Source organism: Anopheles darlingi, chromosome 3 (genome assembly GCF_943734745.1).
Source record: "Anopheles darlingi chromosome 3, idAnoDarlMG_H_01, whole genome shotgun sequence".
In the NCBI taxonomy this organism is placed as follows: domain Eukaryota; kingdom Metazoa; phylum Arthropoda; class Insecta; order Diptera; family Culicidae; genus Anopheles; species Anopheles darlingi.
The window spans coordinates 51,869,588-51,892,041 of record NC_064875.1 but is presented as its reverse complement, the minus strand read 5'-3'; the positions used below and the strand labels follow the sequence as shown (position 1 = coordinate 51,892,041).

Genomic DNA, 22,454 nt, shown 5'->3' with positions numbered 1-22,454 from the left:
TTTGTATGACTTCTGGCTTCTGCTGCTGGCATGTGCACATTCCGGTTCAACGCGCACAACGCGTGGGGGAAGCCAAGGATGGGGGAGAGGCCACTAATTGTTTGTTTATGCTGTCGTTTCATTTTATTTGATTGATCCGCACCACTTGGCACCACCTTGGCACCTTCCTAATGGCCGCTCCGCTGCTCATCAGCAGCATTTTCACACCTCCGTTGACCGTGGCATAATGAGCGTCGCGTAATGATATGATTTTCTCTTCTTTTCTTGTTTTCCCGTTTCGTTCTTCACCTCTCGGCAGCTACTACGCCTCGACGTTGTTTGGACCACTGCAGCAGCAGCCCAACTCGCAACCACGGCCCCTCAAGCGTCAGCGCCTCATGGCACCGAGCCGCATGGGAATGCAGAACAAACTGAACGGTGCCGGTGGTCCGCTGGGCCTTGCTCACGCTCACAACCAACAACAGCAGCAACAGCAGCAGCAGCAGCAACAACAACAGCAGCAACAACAGCAACAGCAACAGCAACAGCAGCAGCTACAGCTAGCAGCCCATTCGCAGCAACTGCAGCAGCAGCTCGCATCGGCGACGAGCCCGGTCTCGGTCAACTACTATGGTCCCTCCAATGGGATCGGTTCGAGCAATGGCGTCCCGATGACACCGAACGGGTGCATCGGTAGCAACGGTTACATCAACAACAACTGCATCATGAACGGAGCAGCGGAACTGAACGTGTCGCCCGGTGGATGCAACATGTCGAGCTACACCAACGGTCAGCATGTCGTTGGACCGTTCAAAACGTACAGTAAGTATCGCTTCGCCATGGCGCCTCTTACATTACATTATTTCTGAACGATGATTCTTGAACTTTCAAGATCATGGAGGGTAAATATTTGCACGACGAAAATACCGCAGATTTATATACGACGTCTCATACAGTGCCCATTGCTTTTCCGAATTTTAATACGAACTAACTGAATTGAGGTTTTTTTAAGGTGGTCAAATACTTTTGAATTTTTAAACAGTTCGTTAGTACATAATTTTCCAGGGAGCTCATCCGAGTTTTCTGATTTTTTTTAAAATTTTGTTTTTCAAACAATTTGGAAAGACCCCCGATAAAACCCAACACTTTCTCGTCTTAAAATGCTGTTCTAATATTTAAATTATAAAAAAAAATACACACATTCTACGCGGTAATCTTAAAAATCCCATAATCTTACATAATAATATAGCAATATAGCTTGAATTAATGTAAAATCCTCTTCCTATAATAAGGAGGAATTCGTGAAAATTGATAAATCTTTATCGTAAAATTCATCAATCTTTTTCAAACAAAAGTTCGAAAGTACTTAAAACTAAAACAAACCAGATATTTGAGGCATTCAAAACGAGTATAGCTGTTTACAGGAGTTTAGAAATTTCCTGTGACTTTCGAGTTTTCGAGAAACCTATACAAATTGTAAATAATTGAAAACCTATAAAATAGTTTTGAAACTCATTCTCAGTCATGCTTTATACATGCTGATCGAAGAAGCGTGTCCGCCGCATAGAAACACGACACGACATTCCCTTTAATCCGTGACCATAAAAACAAGATCCTCAAGGAGATTAAAGTTATCTCCTTTTCTCTCCTAACCCCTTCGCTCGCTTGCTTCACACTCAACGACCGACTAACGACTTCAAATATTGATTACTACCAAGAAACAAAAACACCGCCACCACTATCAAAAGTAAGGAAAAAGGGGTGAAGGGGGGGGGGGTGTGGCCAAGGCAACTGGTGAGCCCAGCAAATTGCCTCATCATAAGCCAAGAAACACACACACACAAACTCCCACACGCTATACAGCACGCGGCTAACCTTGGAACCTCACATCCGGGGTGGCGCACCTCGGAGCTGTCGAAGGCATCGTTCAAGCGTAAACCCGACGGCGACGGCGAAGGCGACGACGACTGGATGGGGTGGACACTACTCCTCTCGTGGACTCCTCGTGGACTCCTGTGAACTGTGTTCAAGGAAACTGTTCTCTCATTTACAATTCATTGAATTTACATTCATAATTATCCTCCCACCCTACTACTACTACTGGCCAAGGGAAGAAGGGCGCCCCAGATTGCCGTCGGCTACCGTGGAGTCCTAGGATCGACGAAGGAAACAGGGGCAGGGGACTAAAAAGAGGATCCACCACATGCCGGCGACCGGGTGAACTCTCTTTTTGCACGCGACGCGCAACTGCCGCCGGTTCTTCATGATGTCTCCGACCTTCGTCCCGTTCTAGTGCTCGAAGCAGCAGCAGCAGCAGTTGTTGCTTGCTGCTATCTTTTTCCCACTCGTTTTCCCTCCCGTATCCGACCACGAAATGGGTTTTCTTTTGATTTTAACGATTCCCCGTGTAATGAACTGTTACACCAACCGCCCCAAACCGGTCGTCGCCCGGCGCAACAAGCCAACAACTCGCTTCTTAGTCTTCTGGACCACGGTCCTCGAAGTGAAGGGGCCCAACATTCCTGAACGTGGCCAGGGTTGGCCGGTGTATCGTGTATCCAGAGCCGAGAAATGGGCGGACAACCGCCATCGCTTCCGGTTGCCCGAGGGCGGGCAAATGCTTCTTCTACTTCTGGTAGGGGCGAGTTTCTTGGGACTTGGGAGGAAAAGTTTTCATTACGATCCAAGACGATCGTTCGCACGATTGTCGCCCTCGGGACATTGTGGTGACCCCCGTACCTTCCACTAGACCCTCCGTGCATCCTCCCCTCCCCCCTCTCCTCCCTCGATGAGGTGTTGAAGTTCGCCTTATCTGTTGATGCTGTTGAATGTTTTATGGGAAATGAACTGTTGTTGTTGTTATGGTCGGTGGTGCTAGTGGTCCAGTCCGGCCCTTCTCGGCGAGACGTTGGCCGAACCAAACAAGCATAAATCATGCGGTGTAATTATGTACGGTGTGTTGTCGGTGTGATTAAGATTTGTAGGAAGTAAGATACCGTATGACGACGCAGACGACGACGACGACCGAACGGTTGGCGCCAGATTTTCCGCCTCACTTCCGCACACCATTGGTTGTTGTGGAAATTTATGCAACATAATATTGCACAAAGCGAGAGCGGGCACGATCCTGGCTGCACTTTTCCGGGCTTGAACCGAGGGAGCACTCGCACTACGTTTAGCATAATTTTCAATTTCCCCCAAAAAATGTTCGTTCCATTTTCCGCTCATCCGCTTCTATCGCTCCACTCCGTTGTCTATTGTTGTGCAACGGACTCAACGGAAGAACAATCGGCGAACGGCGAATTCAACCCGAACCACAGTACAGTAAAAGTCAGAAAATGGTTTCAGTATGATGTTCGCAGCAGCCACAACAACAACAAACAGACCTCAGACTCCGACTCCCGGTGTCGACAATGAGGGCGAATCCGTGCTACCTTCCACGCTAAAGCCCCCCCTTATACCACAATGTCTAATTTTAAGGCAGTGGCAGACAGATAGCCCTACCCGGGCTAGGCCAAAGTCTGACTACTAGCCAGCAGCTCACTGTCTGGGTCGCGATCCGGGCCACCGACCCTGCCTCCTGCTTTCCCCGTTCGCTTCAATTTCGCAGGAATCGTCATGTCAGTTGTAACGTGTTCACACCTTCGGGGTGTTACCGCTTTCCTTCCTTATCCTTTTGTGTCGTGTCATGGAACAACACCAACTGCTCCCCTTCCACCACCACTACCAGAGTCAAAGTCAGTTGCCAGTTCGCAGTCTATTTGTTCCGCGTACAGTCGTGCAAGGCAAAGGTAGCGTTGGTAACGTATTTTCCGGCGCGGTTTTTGTTGCCCATTGTACCATTCAACCGATTTTCGTTCCTTTACATCATAGACCTCCCGCCCCACAGGCACTATCTGCCACCATTATCCACCGCAAAAGACTGGCATTACTAGGACCTGCTGCTGAAAGCGACTCTTTAAAGGGGTGAACTCAACTCTGGAGTTCCTTTAAGTTGGAACTTGTAAACAGTTTTTGATATAAAACTCAAAATGTATGTTGCCAAGCATTTCATATTGCTAATCAAGCATTACTACATTTTATTCAAAATGTCTACTGTACTGTTGCTCACATCAATCCCACATTGACGATAGTTAATGAACAAAACAGTAGAGTGTTGCGTGCGGGATTCTCTGGATTTCTTCTACGTACCTGACCAGTGTCCAGCAGTATCCATCATTTACTCACTTATGACCACTAGCTGGCACCACTGTGCTGGCTCACCGACCCGGGTGTGTGTGTGCTTTTCCGTATTTTATTTTGCTTTTCGCGTGTCTGTTTACCTTCCCTGCCAGCTGTCAGCGACGGTTCCTATAATAATACCCCTCACACATACACTCTGGTGTTTGGGTTGGGCAAGGTTGTCTCACGAGCTGTTGATGTTGAACTGAGAACACAAAAAAACGGGAGTGTGGATAGGTGCTGGAAGGTGCAGTACTCGAGAACGAGAATCTAGGACACCGGGCGTCGTCGTCGTGGTCGTCCACATACACACACAGAGTACCATAGACACCCCGGAAACGAAAGCAACCAGCAGTCCTTTATCCTTTGCTGCACAACCCATTGCCACTTCTACTGCTCCTACTGTTCCCTTTAACCCGTGGACTACTGGAGCTCAATAAAATGAGGCTCCTCACCTACTGGCTGGTTGTAACTTGTTATCCTGCCATATCGGCGCAGAGTCTTCTTCACACAAAGGAGCGCTCCCTCCAACATGCCCGAGCGTGAACGGTTCGCCAAACCGTATTTGTAACAAATAAATGAATGAGGTCGCCTCCCGGTTGGTTGGTTGGTTGGCTGCTAAAATATTCATATTTTAATTAAAGCACCGGCAGCCGTAACTCGCTGATGATTCGGTTGCTGTCTCTCTCTCTCCCCTGTTCTGGGTATGTGTCAGCGAACCCTGTGCCTGCGATCGACCGGGACTGGCGTTCGTTTGGCTTGGCGAAGTTTTTTGTGGACTCGCATGATGCCACCGGGTTCTGCGGGCTCTCGTGCCTGTTTGCCTGCCTGGCCGATGATGTATGGCCGGCCCTAGCAGCGCGTATGACGCGCATCGCAACAGGATATTCGGTGACATTCCAGCAGTACGCCGTTGGCAGCACGCAGCGGATAAATGATTCAGCTACACGTTCTGAGGCCGGAATGCAACGGAATGCTCGCTCGCTCGCTCGCTCGTTCGCTCGTCGTAAAGTCGTAAATTTCAATCTGTACGTGCGACGTACGTGGTGCAATCCATGGGCGAGGGAACGAACGGAGAACGCAGCACCGGCATAGACTCCGCACACCGATAAGCCTGTGCCTGGCGTTGGATCGGGAACGGGAATCAAATCACATCCGGGGTAGTTTCACTATTGAGCGCCTGCATCACCCTTTCCCGGTGATAGCTGGTGGTGGTGGTGGTGGTAGTGATGCTGGAGGAGTGAAATTGGATAATAACAACTTCCGCTAGGACGTGTGACGCAACTACCTAGCAGAGGAGAGGCATTTCCCCCCGTTGAATAGGGCACATAATGCCCCACCGCCGTCACTGATCTCTTGCGGTTTTATGCTACTACACTGTTAGCCTGTTCTATTTCTACTCCTGCCAGGTAATCCCGATACACTGATCTGCGGTAACTGCCGGGAGCTGTTCACCGACCTGACGGAGCTGCTGGATCACAAGCGTAGCTACTGCAAGCTAAGATTCACCTGCAAGTGTCTCAGTTCATCGCCGGTGCAGAAAGTCTGTAAGTTCGAGTTCCTTTCAGAGCGCTTGGTGCTTGGTTGCGGTCCCTACAGTATCCTTAATCATAACTCTCTCTTTCTTTGTCTCTCTGGACTGTCTCTCCGGTCGCCCATTCCCTAGATCCAGTGCCATCGGCGAAGCTGGTGTGTGTGGCGTGCAAGGACTCGTTCTCCAATCCGTGGGATCTGATGGTACACGCACAGGCCGCTCATATGGTCAACATCTACGAGCTCGGTGAAGTAGCGGCCACCGACGATAAGCACAACGGAACGGCAGCAACCAACATGTCGGTGCCGGCAACAGATCGTACGGCCAACAGCACGCCCACGATGCCCTGTTCCCCGACCGTACAGATGGAGACGCAAGGCCGACAGGCAAATGGCAGCGTTACCGGATCGCCTGCGGCAGGACCATTGAGCAACACGATGGGTAATGGTACGGGAGGGCACGAAGCGGATGAGGATAAGCAGCACGATCACGTTGAGGTGAGTGAGTGTGTGAGCCGTTGCCGGCGATATTAGCATTCAAATTCAAGCTAAATCGACGTACTAGTTGACCTGTAACAATTGAGAGTCTGAAGGATTGTTATACCTTTTGATATGCTTTGGGTATTTCGCCAATCTTTGGTCAATTAGTAGCGTTTACATATGGGATCCTTGGAACAACTTCTCTAGGAACTATGCTGTGTTGGATATTCCAAAAATCTTGAGTTATAGAGGAGTCTTTTCGTTATCGTAGAGACATACTTCCCAATTTGAAGATCTTGGCTACCTCAAATTATCTTTTAGTCTTCGAAACGAAAAAATCTTATGATAAACTTAAGATCAAGTAGAACATTCCTCTTTAAAAATACTCAAAAACTAAATCAAAACACAATACAACGATAGTACCTACTGTCATGTTCTCAAACTAATCTATTCGATTAGTAGAAGCAGATTCTTGATCAGCTCTCACACTGTCGAGGCAAAACGTTGCGCAAACACCCACACTTACAGCTACACCCACCAACTACATTACGGAACAGTGCAACAAATTGCCCAAGGCATGTTCCATTCAAACTGACTCCGGATCTCGGTGTCGCCATTGAGACCCTCGCCGGGTGGCCCAGGGTGTTGTTTGCCCCTCAAATCGGCCACGAACCATTCCGTACCGTGTACATCGTTTATCACTCGGTCCCGATCGGATACTTTCTAATCCGGTCACGTCACGATAAAAACAGTGACACGACATTCCGTTTTCATTCGATTCCCAATCTCGGTCTCTGCTTACCTACCGACCTCAGACGTGACCGAGGCCGGTCTCACCGACGCTGGTCTCTCCTGTAACTGATTTTAATCAAGAATCAATTACTTTCAACACTACTCACCCTTAGCTTCCTCTCACTCGCTCTCGCTCCCGCTTCCCGGTGCTGCTAATTTTCTCGGGTCAATGCGTTCCGCCCTGCCAGCGCACACCAGCCCTACCAGAGCCGGGGACGCTGGGACCGGACGTGACGGAATTTCCCATCTTCGTTCGTTGCTTTCGCACGGATTATCAACACCACGAAGGGAGGTTTTGCGAGTCCTGATAACATCCGACATCCCCTCCCACCCCGATATCTCCGGAAGATCCCATCCCATCATCGGCATCTCCTGAGTGGAAGTGGAAAGGGAGCGAATGAATTTCGACAAGAATTCAATCGGACGTCATTTTTAATCTTCTCCACTCATCTCGATCCCACAAACACGAACGGAAGGGACCGATACGACCGATACGACGTCCCACCGTACCGACCCCTCCCGATCCCGATTGCCTCGACGTCGGCGCCGGCCGTTAGGGGTGGTCTCATTGCGAGCATAAAAATTTATTCGAAACCATAAAAATCACTCCGAACGGCAGCCCGTCGGTGGTTCGGGGGGGGGGGGGGGGGAGTGCGGAAGAGAGAGAGACGGAGAAGGAAACAAATTTCACTCGAGATTCTCCTGCAGATCCCATCGTCCGATACGCTCTGACGGGGCCTCCGACGAGCACTCAAACTCGAGCCAAAGGCATAATCTATTTCCCCGATTTTCGCCGACGTCTACGCCAACACCAAAAGCCGACATCGGATTTTGTTTTCGTTTCACCAAATGATAAACCCAGAGGCCCCATCCCCACCCCCTCCCCGGGGCCGAGTGCTCGAGGATGGAAGCAGATTGCTCCATCGGATTAGGTAGTTAGGGTTTCAGGCGGTCAATCGGAGCCAGCCACTGTATGCGGGTAGTGGTGTGACGGCTTAACACGTATAGAGGAGCTTCTCGAGCCTCCTCGTAGCACCAGACGATCGGAAGTGTTAACGCCATAGATGATACCATCAATATGTCATGCTACATGTTTTGCTGAGGATTCCGCTTATCTTCCTTCCGTCTTTGCACTGCATCAACCATCTTGGGTGAGAATTTGAGAAAATCTTTTCCTAAGAACCCCTTTTGGAGGGCTTCATGGATAGGAGGAGAGGCAATCTGTTAGGAAGATGTTCCTTTCAGTGCGATGAAGCATAAAGCATTCTTCGTGATAGAATGTTCCCCGATGGAACTCCGGATCTATGCTGTTCGCTACTCGAAAACCCCGCTCAAGTATGCGAGGGGATTATTGTGCTTTCGCTTCGGTTCACTCTTGCAAATCTTTTCCAAAAAACTAAAAAATAATTCCAAGCTGCCGTCCACGTCACCATTCGCATGCTGATGGATTCATTGTGCATTGCGAAAGGTTCTTCGACTCTCGACGCAACCGATCCATTGCCCTGTAAAGCGCCAATCAACCCCTAATAGTTGACATGACGCTTACTGGATTCATATTTTATATTCTCTTACCACAGATATCAGTCACCGTATGGCTCCGGATGGTTCGGTTTCGGTTCCTGTGCCATTGCAATGCTCAAGTGGTCAGTGCGAGTGACCATTTCCCATCCATCGGATCGGAGCTTGCTCGGAGCTCGGAGAAGCAAATTGAATGCGAAGGACCGAGATTAGTCCTATTGGGTTGTAGGTTCTCTCTCTTCCGATCCACAAAATTCCTCCCCATTAAACCACTGGCACTCTTCCAAGCGTCGAGAAGCCTCAGACAGTGCACACTCCCAGACAAGCACTACTCCGGCATGTCAATCCTGTGTGCCTGTCCACCCAGTGGGTACTGGTGGTGGTGACGAGGTGATAAAAGTGTTACATTTCCTTCGGTTCGGGCTCTAAAAGCAAAATTGGATGGCTTGTAGAAGTTAACCCCCGAACTCTTACCTTCTCCTCCTCGTTGGACTAGAAGATTGCACATGCAGTGCCGTCTGCAGCTGCATGTCGTGCTTCCATTGCTCGATTTTCACACCAGACAGCACCACTACCCCACCAGCCCCGGCACCTACCTCAAACCTTCACCACGACAACGACGACGACGTCACGCTGGTGGGTTGCATTCAAAATTCAACAGATTTATCTCGAGCTTGTCGTCGAAGCGTACCAAAAACCGAACCGACCGCTCCTTGCACCGCAATCCATAATGTGTGCTAGCTGCTGCTGCTACTGCTGCTGCTAAGAACGGAACAGCTGGCATACTTTCACACACACACACACACACACACATCCATCCAGTGCCAGAAGATTGCGGATGGCGGTGCGGTAACCATGAAACAAACACATTGCATTGGAGTGGAAAGGACAAGAGCCACTCTGCCACCGAGGAGCTGCCTTGTTGTTGAAGTGGAAACATCGTTTTCGCTTTTCACACCCCCACCCTCCGCCCCCTTCACTGCCTTTCTTCTCTTGGTGACTTTTTCACTTCTCGTCAGTTCAATCCACCCCCGAAAGTCTTCTCCGCATTTTTCGGGTTCTTTTGCCTTTCTCTCTCTCTCTCTCTCGCTTTTTCTCTCGGCCTTTCCCTCCCGGTCTGCGTTGTTCAATGGCCAGCATCACTTCGATCGGTCAAAGGAAGGAGCACCGGCCGGCGACTAGCGTCAGTTTATCAAGAAAGTTTGATCTGTTCTAGTGAGGTCCCCGCGGTGAGCAGCTGTTCTGCCTCCAAATCTCGGGCCAACTCGGGCGTACCCAGTGGGACTCTGGCACGAGTTTTCCGCTTTTTCCACTTCTTAACCGTTAGAGCCCTGACATTCAGTGCGAAGTGGTGCCAAAGTTTTTTTTCTGTTTTGTTTTTGGTTTCTGCTTTCGGGAAAATAAATCAAGATATCCTTGTCAGCTTGTATTTGCTTTTTGCACCTTCTCCGATTCGTTTTGTTTGCTTTTTACTGCTGTCGAGAGTCGGTTAAGTTTGGTTGAGGTTCTCGCTGCTTCACTGCTGCTTGATGAAGAGCTGTCTTGGAGCGAATGAACCAAAACACTGAGGTCATGGGGGGTGTTGGTGAAGCCTCATTTGTTGAGATGTCATGTACCATGATGCCATTGGCTGTCGTGCTACTTATGTTGAGGATGAACGTTTGAAGTACAGTTAGCCTGCGCTGGGTTCAGCTTCTTTGGAAACTCTTGGGTGAATTGAGTTAAATGCTATCCGGTTGAAGCTGGTTCTTATTAACTTTAATGATTTATGCATTAAAAATACAGCATCAGCTGTGAATTTCATGGCACGTTCATCCCTTGTTGAAATCTGTTAGAAATGCTCATTTACTTCAGGATATTCAAAAACCATTTATAGTTGGATACGCGTTCCACAAACCCCTTTGATGCATTACATCGACGGAATTTCATGTCATTTTCCAGAGATTTTCCATAAATATCACCTAATCCACATGGATTTATTAAACCGACAAATGAAAAAATCTTTTAATAAGTTGATGTTTAATATCTTATTTGTTACATCAAAGTTCCTACGGCATGAGCTCCCCATTTTAGGCAACAGAATAAAGCCTTCTTTTGCATTCTGTTATCATATTTTATGTTTCGTGGCTTTGTCTTATTCATCATTAGATTGCACCTTTAGCTATTATCTTCCGTTTTGATATCTTTATAAGTCTCTAATATGCATTGATTATTCTGTCCAAACATATTTTGTTTTAAAGATCTGTTACCCATCTTTACATGTTCACACAAACAAAGTTAAACATAAAAAATCAACATTGAAATTGATCAATCGAGGCACACAAAACAAAAAGCCCAAAACCATTGCAGACATCGGTTAATTTACTGTCTATTTCAATGTTTCCCAAAACATCGAAGCAACCACAAACGGCCATTGAATTTCCCACTTTTCCGTCGTCGGAAGAACCACACCATTACCCTCGGGTAAAACCTCCGATCGTCATGTTTGTTCGCACACCATTTCATACGTGATCGTGGCTTGCGAAAACCAACCCATCACGCTCCGTTTGATGTTTGGTCTCGTATGTTTTCGGTCTAGCTTATCTCCCCCCCCTTCCCCTTTACGCTTACGCCTAGTTTTCTTTCAACCCCCGTAACCGTAACCACGCCAAAGGAAAACCATAAAAACCGATCAGATATTAGTTTGCAAAGGGGAAGAGAGAAAGAGTGAGCTATGACCAGAGGTCCTTTCGCTGGCTGACTTTTTACCAGCGTACGGCGCGTCAAGAACGTAGCGACTCACATCGACTCAGCATTTCCTCTCGGACTGTGGCTCTCGGTGGGTGTTATTTCAAGTTTGCATTTTGATGGAAATTATGCTGCACAACGATGCAGCAGCACCAACAGCAGCAGCACTGCCAGCCAGATATCGGCCCATTTCGCCCTGACCATGACTCGGCACGTCTCGGTTCCTTTTCATTCTCTGGCAGCGCACTGCCAGAGGTGACCAGCTAAACATAACTTCCAGAGCGGTTCCGGGCGGTTCCAGGAGGTTCATCCATCCAGCCAGTCAGTCAGTCAGTGAGCCGCCACTGAAGCGCCCGCCGAGCCAGCCAATGCAATGCCATTGAGCGAACTCATATCTTCATGTGAGCTTCCGTACCTATCTTGAACCTCACGCTGTGGCCGGTCGTCTATGGCCAGTCGTTTGAACGTCACAGTAACGAACGTCGGAAGAAACCCCCTCCCCCCCTTACTCAACGACCAAAAGAAGACCAGGGAACGGTCAGCAGCAGATAAGTCGAGTGATAAAAATATATTATTCATTCGAAATAATTTTCCTAAAAGGTTCCTCGCCATCCGTTCGTGCGTTCGCTCGTTCGTTCGTTCGTGCTCCTGGACCTCCCGGACCCGATACGGTCCGAACAAGGGGATTGCTCGGCTATGCAAACGCCTCCTGGCTAATGCTATGTCCCCTTTCCCCGGGTCAGTGGTCACACCACTGTTGCAGGTCGAATCCAGTCGTCACGAACGACGTTCCTCGTCGTCCTCGCCGGTTTGTTTGACAGGGAGAAGCCGCGATAAGGATAACGCTGGACGAACACGGGTGTGAGGCTTCCGTGTCCGAATCCTGACCTGTGGCCAGCGGTCACCATCGTTGACCATCGCGGCGAGTGATTTGAGACGTGGGATGGGAAAAGCAAAAAACAAACCCAATAATTGCGTCCAGCCGAATGGACGAATTGGAGGACTGTAGATGAAGGGGTGGACCACCACGATGAGTCTCTCTTCTCGGTACAGTCGAACCTCTTGCAGGTCTTCGAGGCTTCTGAGAAGTGTAAAAATACGAACATTATTAAGCATTCGAATCAGTCCTTTTCTAAAGTAAACTAAAGCTTCGAAACGAAACTATCGAAAACTCTACCGAGAGTCCAGTCTGTCGTGCGCCTCGCGTCCCGGTCTGTCACGCCACATGATCGGCGAAACGTCACGTGACGCGGCCATCGCGGTTTACGATAAAACGAAATCCATTATCTAATTTGTCGATCTAATAAATTGTGTCCACCATCCACCAGGCAGACCAGCAAATGGTGGCAGCACAATCGGTCGCTAGCATACCGACCGAAGAGCCGCCCTGGCCTGGCCTGGCCTGGCCCAAGGAGTGGCCCTCGGTAGCAGTAGGCGTCCAAGTAAAACCAGCCCGCAAATGGACACTAATCTACGGGGCCCCATACTTTAATCACGTCAATGGCTCACTCTAATCCGTCGTTTCTTCCCGTTTCGTTTTTTTCCCCCGTTGCTGTTTTGTTACTTACGGCGCAGGAACCGCAATCACAGCCGCCGATCCCCAGCTCACCGGAGCTCGGTCTACAGGGAGCGTCCTCGAACGAGGACATCTCGTCGCTGAACGATGGCAGCACGATGGCGGTGAAGGCACCACCCGCGGACACGGGACCGCTACTGACCAACGGTTTTCCGACCAGCGCCGGTGAATCGACCTTGGTGAAGGGTGAAGCAACGCGGGCCTGCATCATGACGGCCGTCAGTATAGTAAGTAGCACCGTCGCGATCTGCGCTCGACCGCCATGTCCTCATTTTGCTTTTCTTTTGCTTTTCTACTTCCCTTTTTTTTTGCAGGACACAAAATCCAACCCCGGTGCCACGGTGGCACTCAAAATGGTGTCTTCCTCGATGGGACTAGCCCTTACCAATGGGGCGGCTGCGGTGGCGGCCGTCACTCAGTAAGCAACATCGCGTCACGCCGTAGGTTATCGCGCTTTCTTTAATCTATCCCCTTTTCATAGAATGTTAGTCGTCGTTTGTGATGTTACCTTTTAAAACCATTTTTCCCCGTCGTACTATTATTTTGACATTTACTTGCGGGGGTTCTAGCCGAGGGGAGAGATAGTTAAACATTGTTTACATTTTGATATTAGTTTCCATTTATTTCCTCCCTTTTTAAAACTATTTATCTAAACTATTATCTTTTAGACAAAAGAAAAACAATGAAACAATGAAACAAACCAAAAAAAAACAAACAAACAAACCGCAACAACAACACATCAAACGTTCTTCTAATCGAGGGAAACGAATAGTATTCTATAGTATCGTAGATAGTAAGAGAGAATACGTGTGTTTACGTGACAAACCTCACAAAGCACGCGCGGAACAGGAGCAAGCATACAAAACCTAGTCCCTTAGGCTTAGGGCTCTGCTCTCATTCGCAGCTGGCGTTCCCGTCTGCAAAATCCGTCGCAACCTGGTACCGGTTTTGCATATTGCGTGGTGCGAGTGAGCACAACACGACACAAGCAAAAACATGTAAATCTGCACCAAAACGAAAGCGCTTCCTGAGAGAAATCATAGCCGCCGCTGCCGTGAAGCGCCCGGGGGTACCGACCCGGGGCTAGCTATGAATACAAAACAATGAGAGCTTACGGTTATGATTTATGTTATTTATGTGTGTCGCTGGATTTGTTCGTGGTTCGCGCTCTCGTTACTACCGCTTCAACCGGGCATAAACCGCTTTCTCCGTGGAGTCAACTGTGTAAATAGGTACGGATCGTGCCGGATCGTGCGACAGAAGAACGAAATCGTCACGAACGCGGTTAGCTAGCTAGGATTTGACTAAAAGGATCATCGGCACATCGCTTGATCCTCACTCGCGACTCACGAACCCCCCCAGATATCGAGTTGATCCAATTCAATTCACGACAGGCAATGCCACTGTACATATCAACCGGCCGGAGAGACCGGAGAGATCTTGGCCGGTGAGATGCTTGGTCTTCGCGAAGCCTATAGAAGGTTAGGTGGGTTAGGTTCGTTCGTAATCAAAACGCAGCATAACAGTAAATACTAACCCAGATATTAATGTGTAATCCAAGGCAGAAGACAGGTCGCGTTGTTACATTCTTCGTTCCGTTCGTTCCGCATGTTCGTTTTGTGCCCCGTTTTTGAACCAGGCCACACCGCACCGATACTTTCTGCGCACAACAAACTGTTACTGTTATTTTCCTGACTCTTGTGAGTTTTCCTTTTTTTGTTTTGTTTTGCCAGTTGCTAGCCACGTTTATCGCGTTCTAAGCTATCGTTGCGATCCGCACGATAGCATCGTAGTCAGTTGTCAGTTCGAATGCCCGAGCGGATAATGGAGCTGGGCTTAGTGTATTCCATAATGATTAACCGCAATGATTGAGCAGCAAAACACCACAAACCACGGACGCGAAACTACGAATTTATTATGCTGCTCGATTCTATTTTACATACACGATACACGCGGCCCGAGCTGGAAAGCTAAGCGCACTGATTGATCAATCTCGGCCGAATTATGTTGTGCGATTATGCTTCGCCTCTTTATGCCGCTCCGTTATCGTGTTTGTGATTTCAGTGTGTAGCGTTTGACAACCACCATCACCACCTTTACCCCTCTATCTAATCTAATGACTTAGGCGCAGTTAATGTTGCTCCGTTATCGCACCGCTCGAAAGCGTTTATCCTCAGTACCTTTCACCTGAAGGGATGGAAAATCAACAAACAAACGACCCCCGTTACGAGTTATGCAAAGTCCGTTGGTAATTGCGACCGTCGACCGATGCACACGGTCTGTGTGTATGTGTGCACCTCAGTTGCACATGGCGCTAGTAACCACCATTTCGATGATTTACTAATTGTGGCGCCCGGCCCCTTTCAGTCAGCTTCAATATGGTTCCACCGGTATGCGTGTGGGAGAGCGAGAAGAAAAAAAAAGTCAAACCAAATGGGCGCCGCCAGTTGAGCCCTCCTATCTCTGGCAGCTACATACGCATGACATTATCAGCCGGCGTTGCTCCATTACTCAGATCCCTAATCGAGTATTTATGCCAACCGAGCGATACCGCGGCAAGGACATAACGGGAAGGAGTGATGGAAAAGTACTATGGATTATGAGCCACTTGGGGTGCGCCGAATGGTCGATTAGATTGTTTTTATCAGTTAAAAACGGGGAACTGCTGCATTAGGATGGGTGTCATGCGGTGGTGTTAGGTCGTTGTCGCCTCCTTAATTCCTTTTCGCGCGAAGGGAAGTAAATAACCATGCAGTAATGAAAACCGATTTAAAAAGGGACAACAAATATGTAAAAGTAAGACAGTACAGTACGATACATAACTATATATATATATATATATATAAATAAATCTATATATATTGTCAATATGATATTGGTGCGAGGGAGAGATGGATAAAGGATATTAAATATAATGATAAGAACAACAACACTATCGCATGTACCGTTTGATGACCCTTTTCGGACCCATTTTTATTTGCATCAAACAATTTGTGTTCTTTCTTTAAAGTGAATATCACATTTCGGTGGCGGACAAACAAAGGCGGTCTAAATCACAGAAAGTTCCACTCACGGCTGTTGTTGATTCTTGACACTGCAAATTCGAAAGAAAGTCAAACGATGAACTCTCTGGAACACTCGCTCCAATCGATTCACACACACACACAGTCATCGCTTCTTCCACAAGTCTACTGGTCCTTATTTTTCGAAAGAACTATCATCATCCTCGGCGTACGGATCCGGGGCTCCTGGGTCCGATCCGAACCGAGACACCGTAGCTCCGAACACCGAAAGCCAACGTGGAAAGATTATCCTGTTGCTGGTTGTAGCTGCTGCCTCATAATAATGTATCGTCATTTTCGGCTCGTCACTTTCTTGAAAGCGGACTTCGTTCAGCTTTTTCCGGAAGCGTCCAGCAACGCCACCGATGCCAGAGAGCAGGAGGTGAAAGTTTTATCGATAACCGTAGGTGCCGGTAGTGGGTGGTTCAGATGAGGTTGGTTGTTGATTGGGATCGGAAGGCCCCTGCTCACACACACACACATACACACACACATGCAAGGCAACACAATAGTGCGAAGGGAGCAGGGGAAGCAGATAATAGTGAAAAGCACTTATCATCGCCATCATCAGCTTGGTTCCTTTCTGTGTTCCTTCTCTACGGCTTTGCGACCCGCCTCGCCAATCGATAACGAACGAAAGTTCCAAAGTGTTGAAAGGAGGTTAGGGTCGCATCGTTTCAGATGCGGTTGTTGATGGCCGATGAGTTACGTTGACTACTTTTTTATCCTGTTCTTTGAAACTCTGCGAAGAGCTTAAAGTTTGTGTGGCGTGTGTGTATGTGTGTTAAAGTGAGATGTTTTCGGTCGAACCCAGCGATCAATCAGCAACATCCTTTCACGAATTGTCACAATTTATGAAAAACAATCAATCAACTCGCGAGCTGAGCTGAGTAAAACACGCTGAAAGCATCCATTTCCCCAAAACAGCGCCACGCTCGAGGGATCGACAAATTGAAAAGCGTGATGCCCCGGACATCATTAACATTAAACCATAATTTTTGCCGCACGCTCAACACCAACAGCTGTCACTCAATTAACGGCGCCACAGAGCTGCCGTTCGAACGCGGGCTGACAAAGTGCAACAAAACCAACAACGAGATGAGAAACAAAAAAACCGAAACAATCCCCTCGACGCGGCCAACAGACTGAGTAGCGGATGGTGGGGCCGCCATGTCCTGTCTGTTGAATCCTTGCTTCCGACCGACCAACTATAACGTGTTCCCGGAACAGAACAGAGGAACAGTGCAACAGAGTAGCGAGTGTTGCCGCAGATTTTCCCAAAAACGGGAAAAGCACATCATCAGGAACCAGTGCCGAGTGTCGGTGCACTCACGGGAGTGTTGGGCGAACAACTGCGCAACAGCAGCAACAGCACCGAACGCATGCCGACAGATAATGATGTGTGGAGCGTAATTAATGGTTTAAAGTTTATTAAAAATTATCATAAATTTTGTTTAATTGGATTGAACCGCTGGTGGCGCCGGGAGCGTTTGGCTTTTCCAGGGCAGAATACGTACGGGTTGGTATCGCTGGTTGGTCGCGATTGTTAGCAGCGAGGATTATTATCACGCACGCATCCTAGTGATTCTAACTGGTTCCCATTTGGCGGGTATTTCAATGACAGTCCCAGAATTGCTATGAAAATACTCTGTTGATGTGGCGATTTTGTATCATTTTGGTGTAACACTGGTTCAGATAGTCCACACGGACTTCTGCCGTAAATGCAGAAGTTTAAATAGAAATAAGTCCGCGCCCGTTTTTGCACCATTGTATAATAAAACCAGCCAACATGCATCAGGTAGGTCCAGTGAAGAGAGCAGTCATTAGAGAATTTGATTCAATGGTAATAGGTTCCGATTCAACTCGCTGGAAAGTGTTAATTCGAACAAAATTATTAAACCAAAATATTCGTGTCAAGTTTGCTGAAGTAGCTCATCTCTTTTTTTGTTTGTTAGTGAAATGTGTTCTATACATGATAACAGAGAATTGAAAATAATAAAATTGTCCATTACCTGTTTCCTGTTCTACTTAATTAAACATTTGTTGGTATCTGTTCCAGCGATAAAACCAGCACTTGACCCATTTTGAAACATAACAAAATAGTGGCTCTTGGAACGTGGGAATTTCAGCTTCAGGCGAATTATCAGTTTAAAGCAACAAAAGCTACTTCAGAGAAGCTCAATTTGCAGAAGCACGTCCAGAATCTAGTTTTTAATATCTCTACAAACAGTTTATACAAAAGCGTTTATTATATTTTTGAGTGTTAGATACTTATATAGCAAACATTTGAATGTACATTTGAAAAAGACTTTTATAAACAAACCCTTACAAGCAGAGCTATCAACTGAATGCTATAATCGTATGATGCACATTTTGTTTGTTAAAAATAAATAATTAATGCCCAGATGCAAGTCATTTGCACGAGTATGTCGATAAAACTTCTAAACAATATTTTTCTATCAATTTCTACAGCCTGAACACTTTTAAATTGAAACACCATTCTTTCTTATCCCGGAATGATTTTGGGGGGGGGGGGGGGAACAACAAACAATACCAACGCCTGGGAATCGAATGCGACTCCACAGGTGGAAGCCTCGTCGCATCTTCCAGGGATTTCCAATTCATTCGTTACTTCCGTTAGCCTTCGTTGCCTCCAATATCGAATCCCAAAAAGCCAAGACACTGCTTTAGATCCTTCGCAAAGCTATCATTCCATTGCAACCGAGCCAAAGGCCAGAACACCTTTATCCCGAAAAATGATATTCCGGGCAAAATGCAACCTCGCAACCTGACCTGACAACGACGAAAGATAGTAGATCTTTTTGTTGTGTCTTGGAGGCCCCCTTGGAGACGTCACGACGTCTGCTGATGAAGCCAACCAACCAACCGATAACACGGCGCACGACCCTGCACCGGATACCGGCCTGCTCTCTCTCTCTCTCTCTCTCTCCGTTCCTCGAGTGCCATGATCAAAGGCATAATGATAAGAAAATATTTTCGTTGACAGTACAAAGGCTGCTGGCCGCGGCCAGTTACGCCGAAAAGCGCACCACCAACGTCTTGACTGACTCGGCAACCGGGCCACGCATAAACGAACACAGAAAAGAAAGTCCCCCTCTCCCTCGCCATCGCCATCGCGCACCGGAACAACCTACTCCCGGGATTCTCTCCTGGGGCAGGAAAGCAGCACCAGAAATTGGCCCCCGTCGGTCCCCACGTAACCGGTCCGAACCGGCGCGTACATGAACGTGACATGTTCGTAATTGGCTCGGTTGGTTGGCGCTGAAGACGTCTCAGATCAAACCCCCTCCATTCCTCCTTCCAATTGCTCTGGCTGTCGCCTGCAAACAACCGGAATGGGTTTTTGGCACACGCAGGTTCAACGCAGGTTAATGGTGTCGTTAACTGTTAAACTGTGTTGCTCTCGAAACAACTGTCTATTTAATGACCACTACCGCGTCCGTGTTTGCGTGTTGCGCAAACCAGAGGGTCCCGGAGTGGTACACCAAGGGCACAGAAATGACGGAAAATTATGAAAAATCCATCATCCTTCCAACGACGACCACGCGGCAATGACGCGCTGAGAGGTGAAACAAGGCGACGGGGACAGAAGGTGGAAGGTAGGTAGGTAGCAGCGAGTCGAAAGGGCAAACAAATGGTCATCCATTAGTCTTCGATGGGGTGGCCACCGTTGCCAAAGGAGGTGGTGGAAATTAATGGATTTCATAAATTCGCTAAATGCTCAACCAGATGCTTGATGGCCGGTTGGCGATGACGGTGAACGTCCGCCGACGCTGTGACGTCGTGACGTTGACGACAACCACTAGAAAATGGATGATTTCTAACTGTTCACCACTTTGGAGCCACGACGTTGATACATTCAAGTGGTAGCTGAATTTGGGTAAAACAATTTCGGGCATCAAATCGTGGAGCTAAGAAGATGGTTCCTTCAAATGCCACGTCTTCACTTTGTGTTACTAGAAATGTGGCGTGTATTCGTATTTTAAAGGACCATCTATCAAACTCGTTGCTAACATTCCATGATAGTCCTAACTGTGACGAGAGTTTCCCTCGAACTAACTGTCTGCATCCCTCGCGTGATTTGTTAACAACCAACATAACTGTAACACGCACATTCCGTTACGTTTTTACATGCAAAATATGTACGGGAGCGAGTGTGGAGTGCTTCTAACATAAACCGCTTAAACGCTCTGTACTGCCTATGCTACCGAATGACCGTCACATTGTCGCCATCATCGACTGTTAGTGTTCGGTGGTTTAGCGGCAGATTAGCGGAGCACAAGACCGGTGCACTCCTGGTGGCCCTCTGGCGATGAAAAGGGTGAGCACGTGGCTAAAAGCATACAAATTGGGAAACCGAACCCCAGCTTATGGGCTTTCCCAGTCCACCAGCAATCAGCGGGAGGCTGTTGGCGCAAAAGCCATGCCGGTTAATGAGTCAGAAAATCACCAAAACAGAGGTTACCCTCTCATTAGCACACCCGAGGTTCGGTCGTCAGGCGTGCGCAAGGAGGGGAGAGGTGCAGGGACAAACACATAAACGCTGCGGCGTTATCGAGCTCCCTCCGGGCTCGTGACGTGACCAAGTGGATAAGCCGAGCCGACTCCACGGCTCTACAACGGCTGTAACGAGTCAAACGACACAAAACCACAAAACCGACGGCCGCACATTGTAAGTACACGGTGATTAGTGGGTTTTAATTGGCGGTCATCATTTTTTTTTCTCTCATTTTTATCTTTTCTAAGCAACATAAACGTCCCCGTGGTACGATGGTCAGAACCGTCGTTACAAAGGGAACTCCGGGGGGGGGGGGTTTTTTAACAAGAGACGCAATTTGATTTGACGTGATGGAAAGCGTCATCTTCATGGATCGTCGCTTGGATTTATCCGTTCCAACTTCTAAACCTTCCGAGCGCCCGCAAATGGAAAACAATTTGCAAAATCATTCGCGAAAGGATTTTGCCCATTTAATCCTTCATTTCAATGGTCGAAAGCGTCTCTCCTCCCTTCCAAGCCGCCATTGCCCTCGGTACCAACCGGAACGTGTTCGGATGAAATGATTTAATTGCTGCCCCTTTAAATAATAAATGACCATTTGTGTGGCCCTCGCCGGGCTTGCCGGGACCGGAAAGCCTGATTTCGTTATCGTGTTACCGTCCAAACCACCCATCCTGCCGCTTTTCCGGTCCGGGTGCAATCGGATGCTAATGGATGGTTGAAGGTGCAGGTGGAAGTGGAAGGCTGTCAGGCTCGTACCGGAAGGCATCAAACGTTCATTTTCAAGCCGTGCGTCAGCTTCGAAGAGGGATTTGTAGGGCACCGTTGTGTGTGTTTGCGAGTTGGTTAAATAGATTGTATTGTAGCAGGAGGAAATCGCAAAGCATCGCAACAATGGCCTAGTAATAGCATTGCAGCAAATGGCGTTTTGTGAGGAAATGGAACTGAAGCAAGCAGCTGTCGCTGGTCCAAACGGTGAATACATTAGAGATATTTGCTTTGTAAATGCTCTGTTCAATGCACTTACTGTGCAATGAATTACAGTCGCAACGGTATCTGTGTGTATCTTCTCAAAAAAGATACTTTGAGATTGTTCGTATTTTTTTTTCTATACAAGAGGGACCATCGTTGAAGATACATCACTCTATTGCAAATTAGAAAGAATTTGTATAGACGTATTCTGTTATGGAAGAGTAACTTTGCCTGAATTGCGCTAAAATAGATCTTAGAGAGATTGAATTCTAATTTTGCAACATTGGCTACTTTTTAGTTTTATCATCTTAGGCATTATCTAACATCATCCTCCTGGCTAAGCCTTAATTTACATTACGTTTAAATAAATCGGTTCTAATAGATCTAACCTTAAATGCTCCAATAAAACGGTAAAATATCACCTATCCACACGGTATCAATTGCAGTAAGCTAACGACAATACTATCCAATTGAGCAAATAATGATAACTGCTCATCCATTAGCAAGTTTCTTTATCACTGTACCGCCCTTTTCCTCTATCAGAAATAATTATATCTTCCTATCTGTTTCACCTTATTGCCTCATGTTGCCCTCCACGACCTAACCATCACAGCGCTGCCATGCTGTCCTTTCTCTCCATTTAATGATCTGCGCACACTGGCACTGGCAAATTGGCTGCGACTTTTCATCAGCAAATTACTCACATTCCACTGCATCGCACCAACTGAAGTGGTTAATTTGATTGCTTCATCGCAGCGGGCGATGATGTCGCATGCTGTTGCTGTTGCTACTGCTACCGCTCCTGTCGCTGCTGCTGCTGCTGCTGCTGCTTCTTTGATCGAACTGAAAATAGAAAAACCTTGCTTTTAACGATCATCACCAACTTGGCCTGCTTGGCCTGAAGCAGGGGGAGGGGGGTCGAGTCGCTTCCCCACTTCAAACGTCGGTTGCATAAACTGGCAATAATCATCATTTCGTGTGGATGGAACCTCCGGAGATGTACTGCGATATCAACAGCTAACGTGCGCTTCCACGAAGCTGGATGCTGGTTCGCGCAAGGGAAGGCGAGGGTCAG

At 47.8% G+C, this 22,454-nt stretch overlaps 1 protein-coding gene across 2 annotated transcripts in view; it reads left to right on the top strand.

The window, feature by feature from the left end:
* LOC125956907 (ras guanine nucleotide exchange factor B) overlaps positions 1-15,114 on the top strand; it is a 68,191-nt gene extending 53,077 nt beyond the window's left edge. Inside the window, exons 6-10 of one of the 2 annotated variants that reach the window (XM_049689179.1) lie at positions 299-801; positions 5,610-5,747; positions 5,867-6,231; positions 12,841-13,053; positions 13,141-15,114. In XM_049689179.1, coding sequence (XP_049545136.1) covers positions 299-801; positions 5,610-5,747; positions 5,867-6,231; positions 12,841-13,053; positions 13,141-13,248 — 1,327 coding nt within the window. In that variant the 3' untranslated portion in view covers positions 13,249-15,114. Of the gene's footprint in view, positions 1-298; positions 802-5,609; positions 5,748-5,866; positions 6,232-12,825; positions 13,054-13,140 lie in introns of both variants that reach the window. The other variant, XM_049689178.1, reaches the window with a different exon arrangement.
* Positions 15,115-22,454: the final 7,340 nt, after the last annotated feature.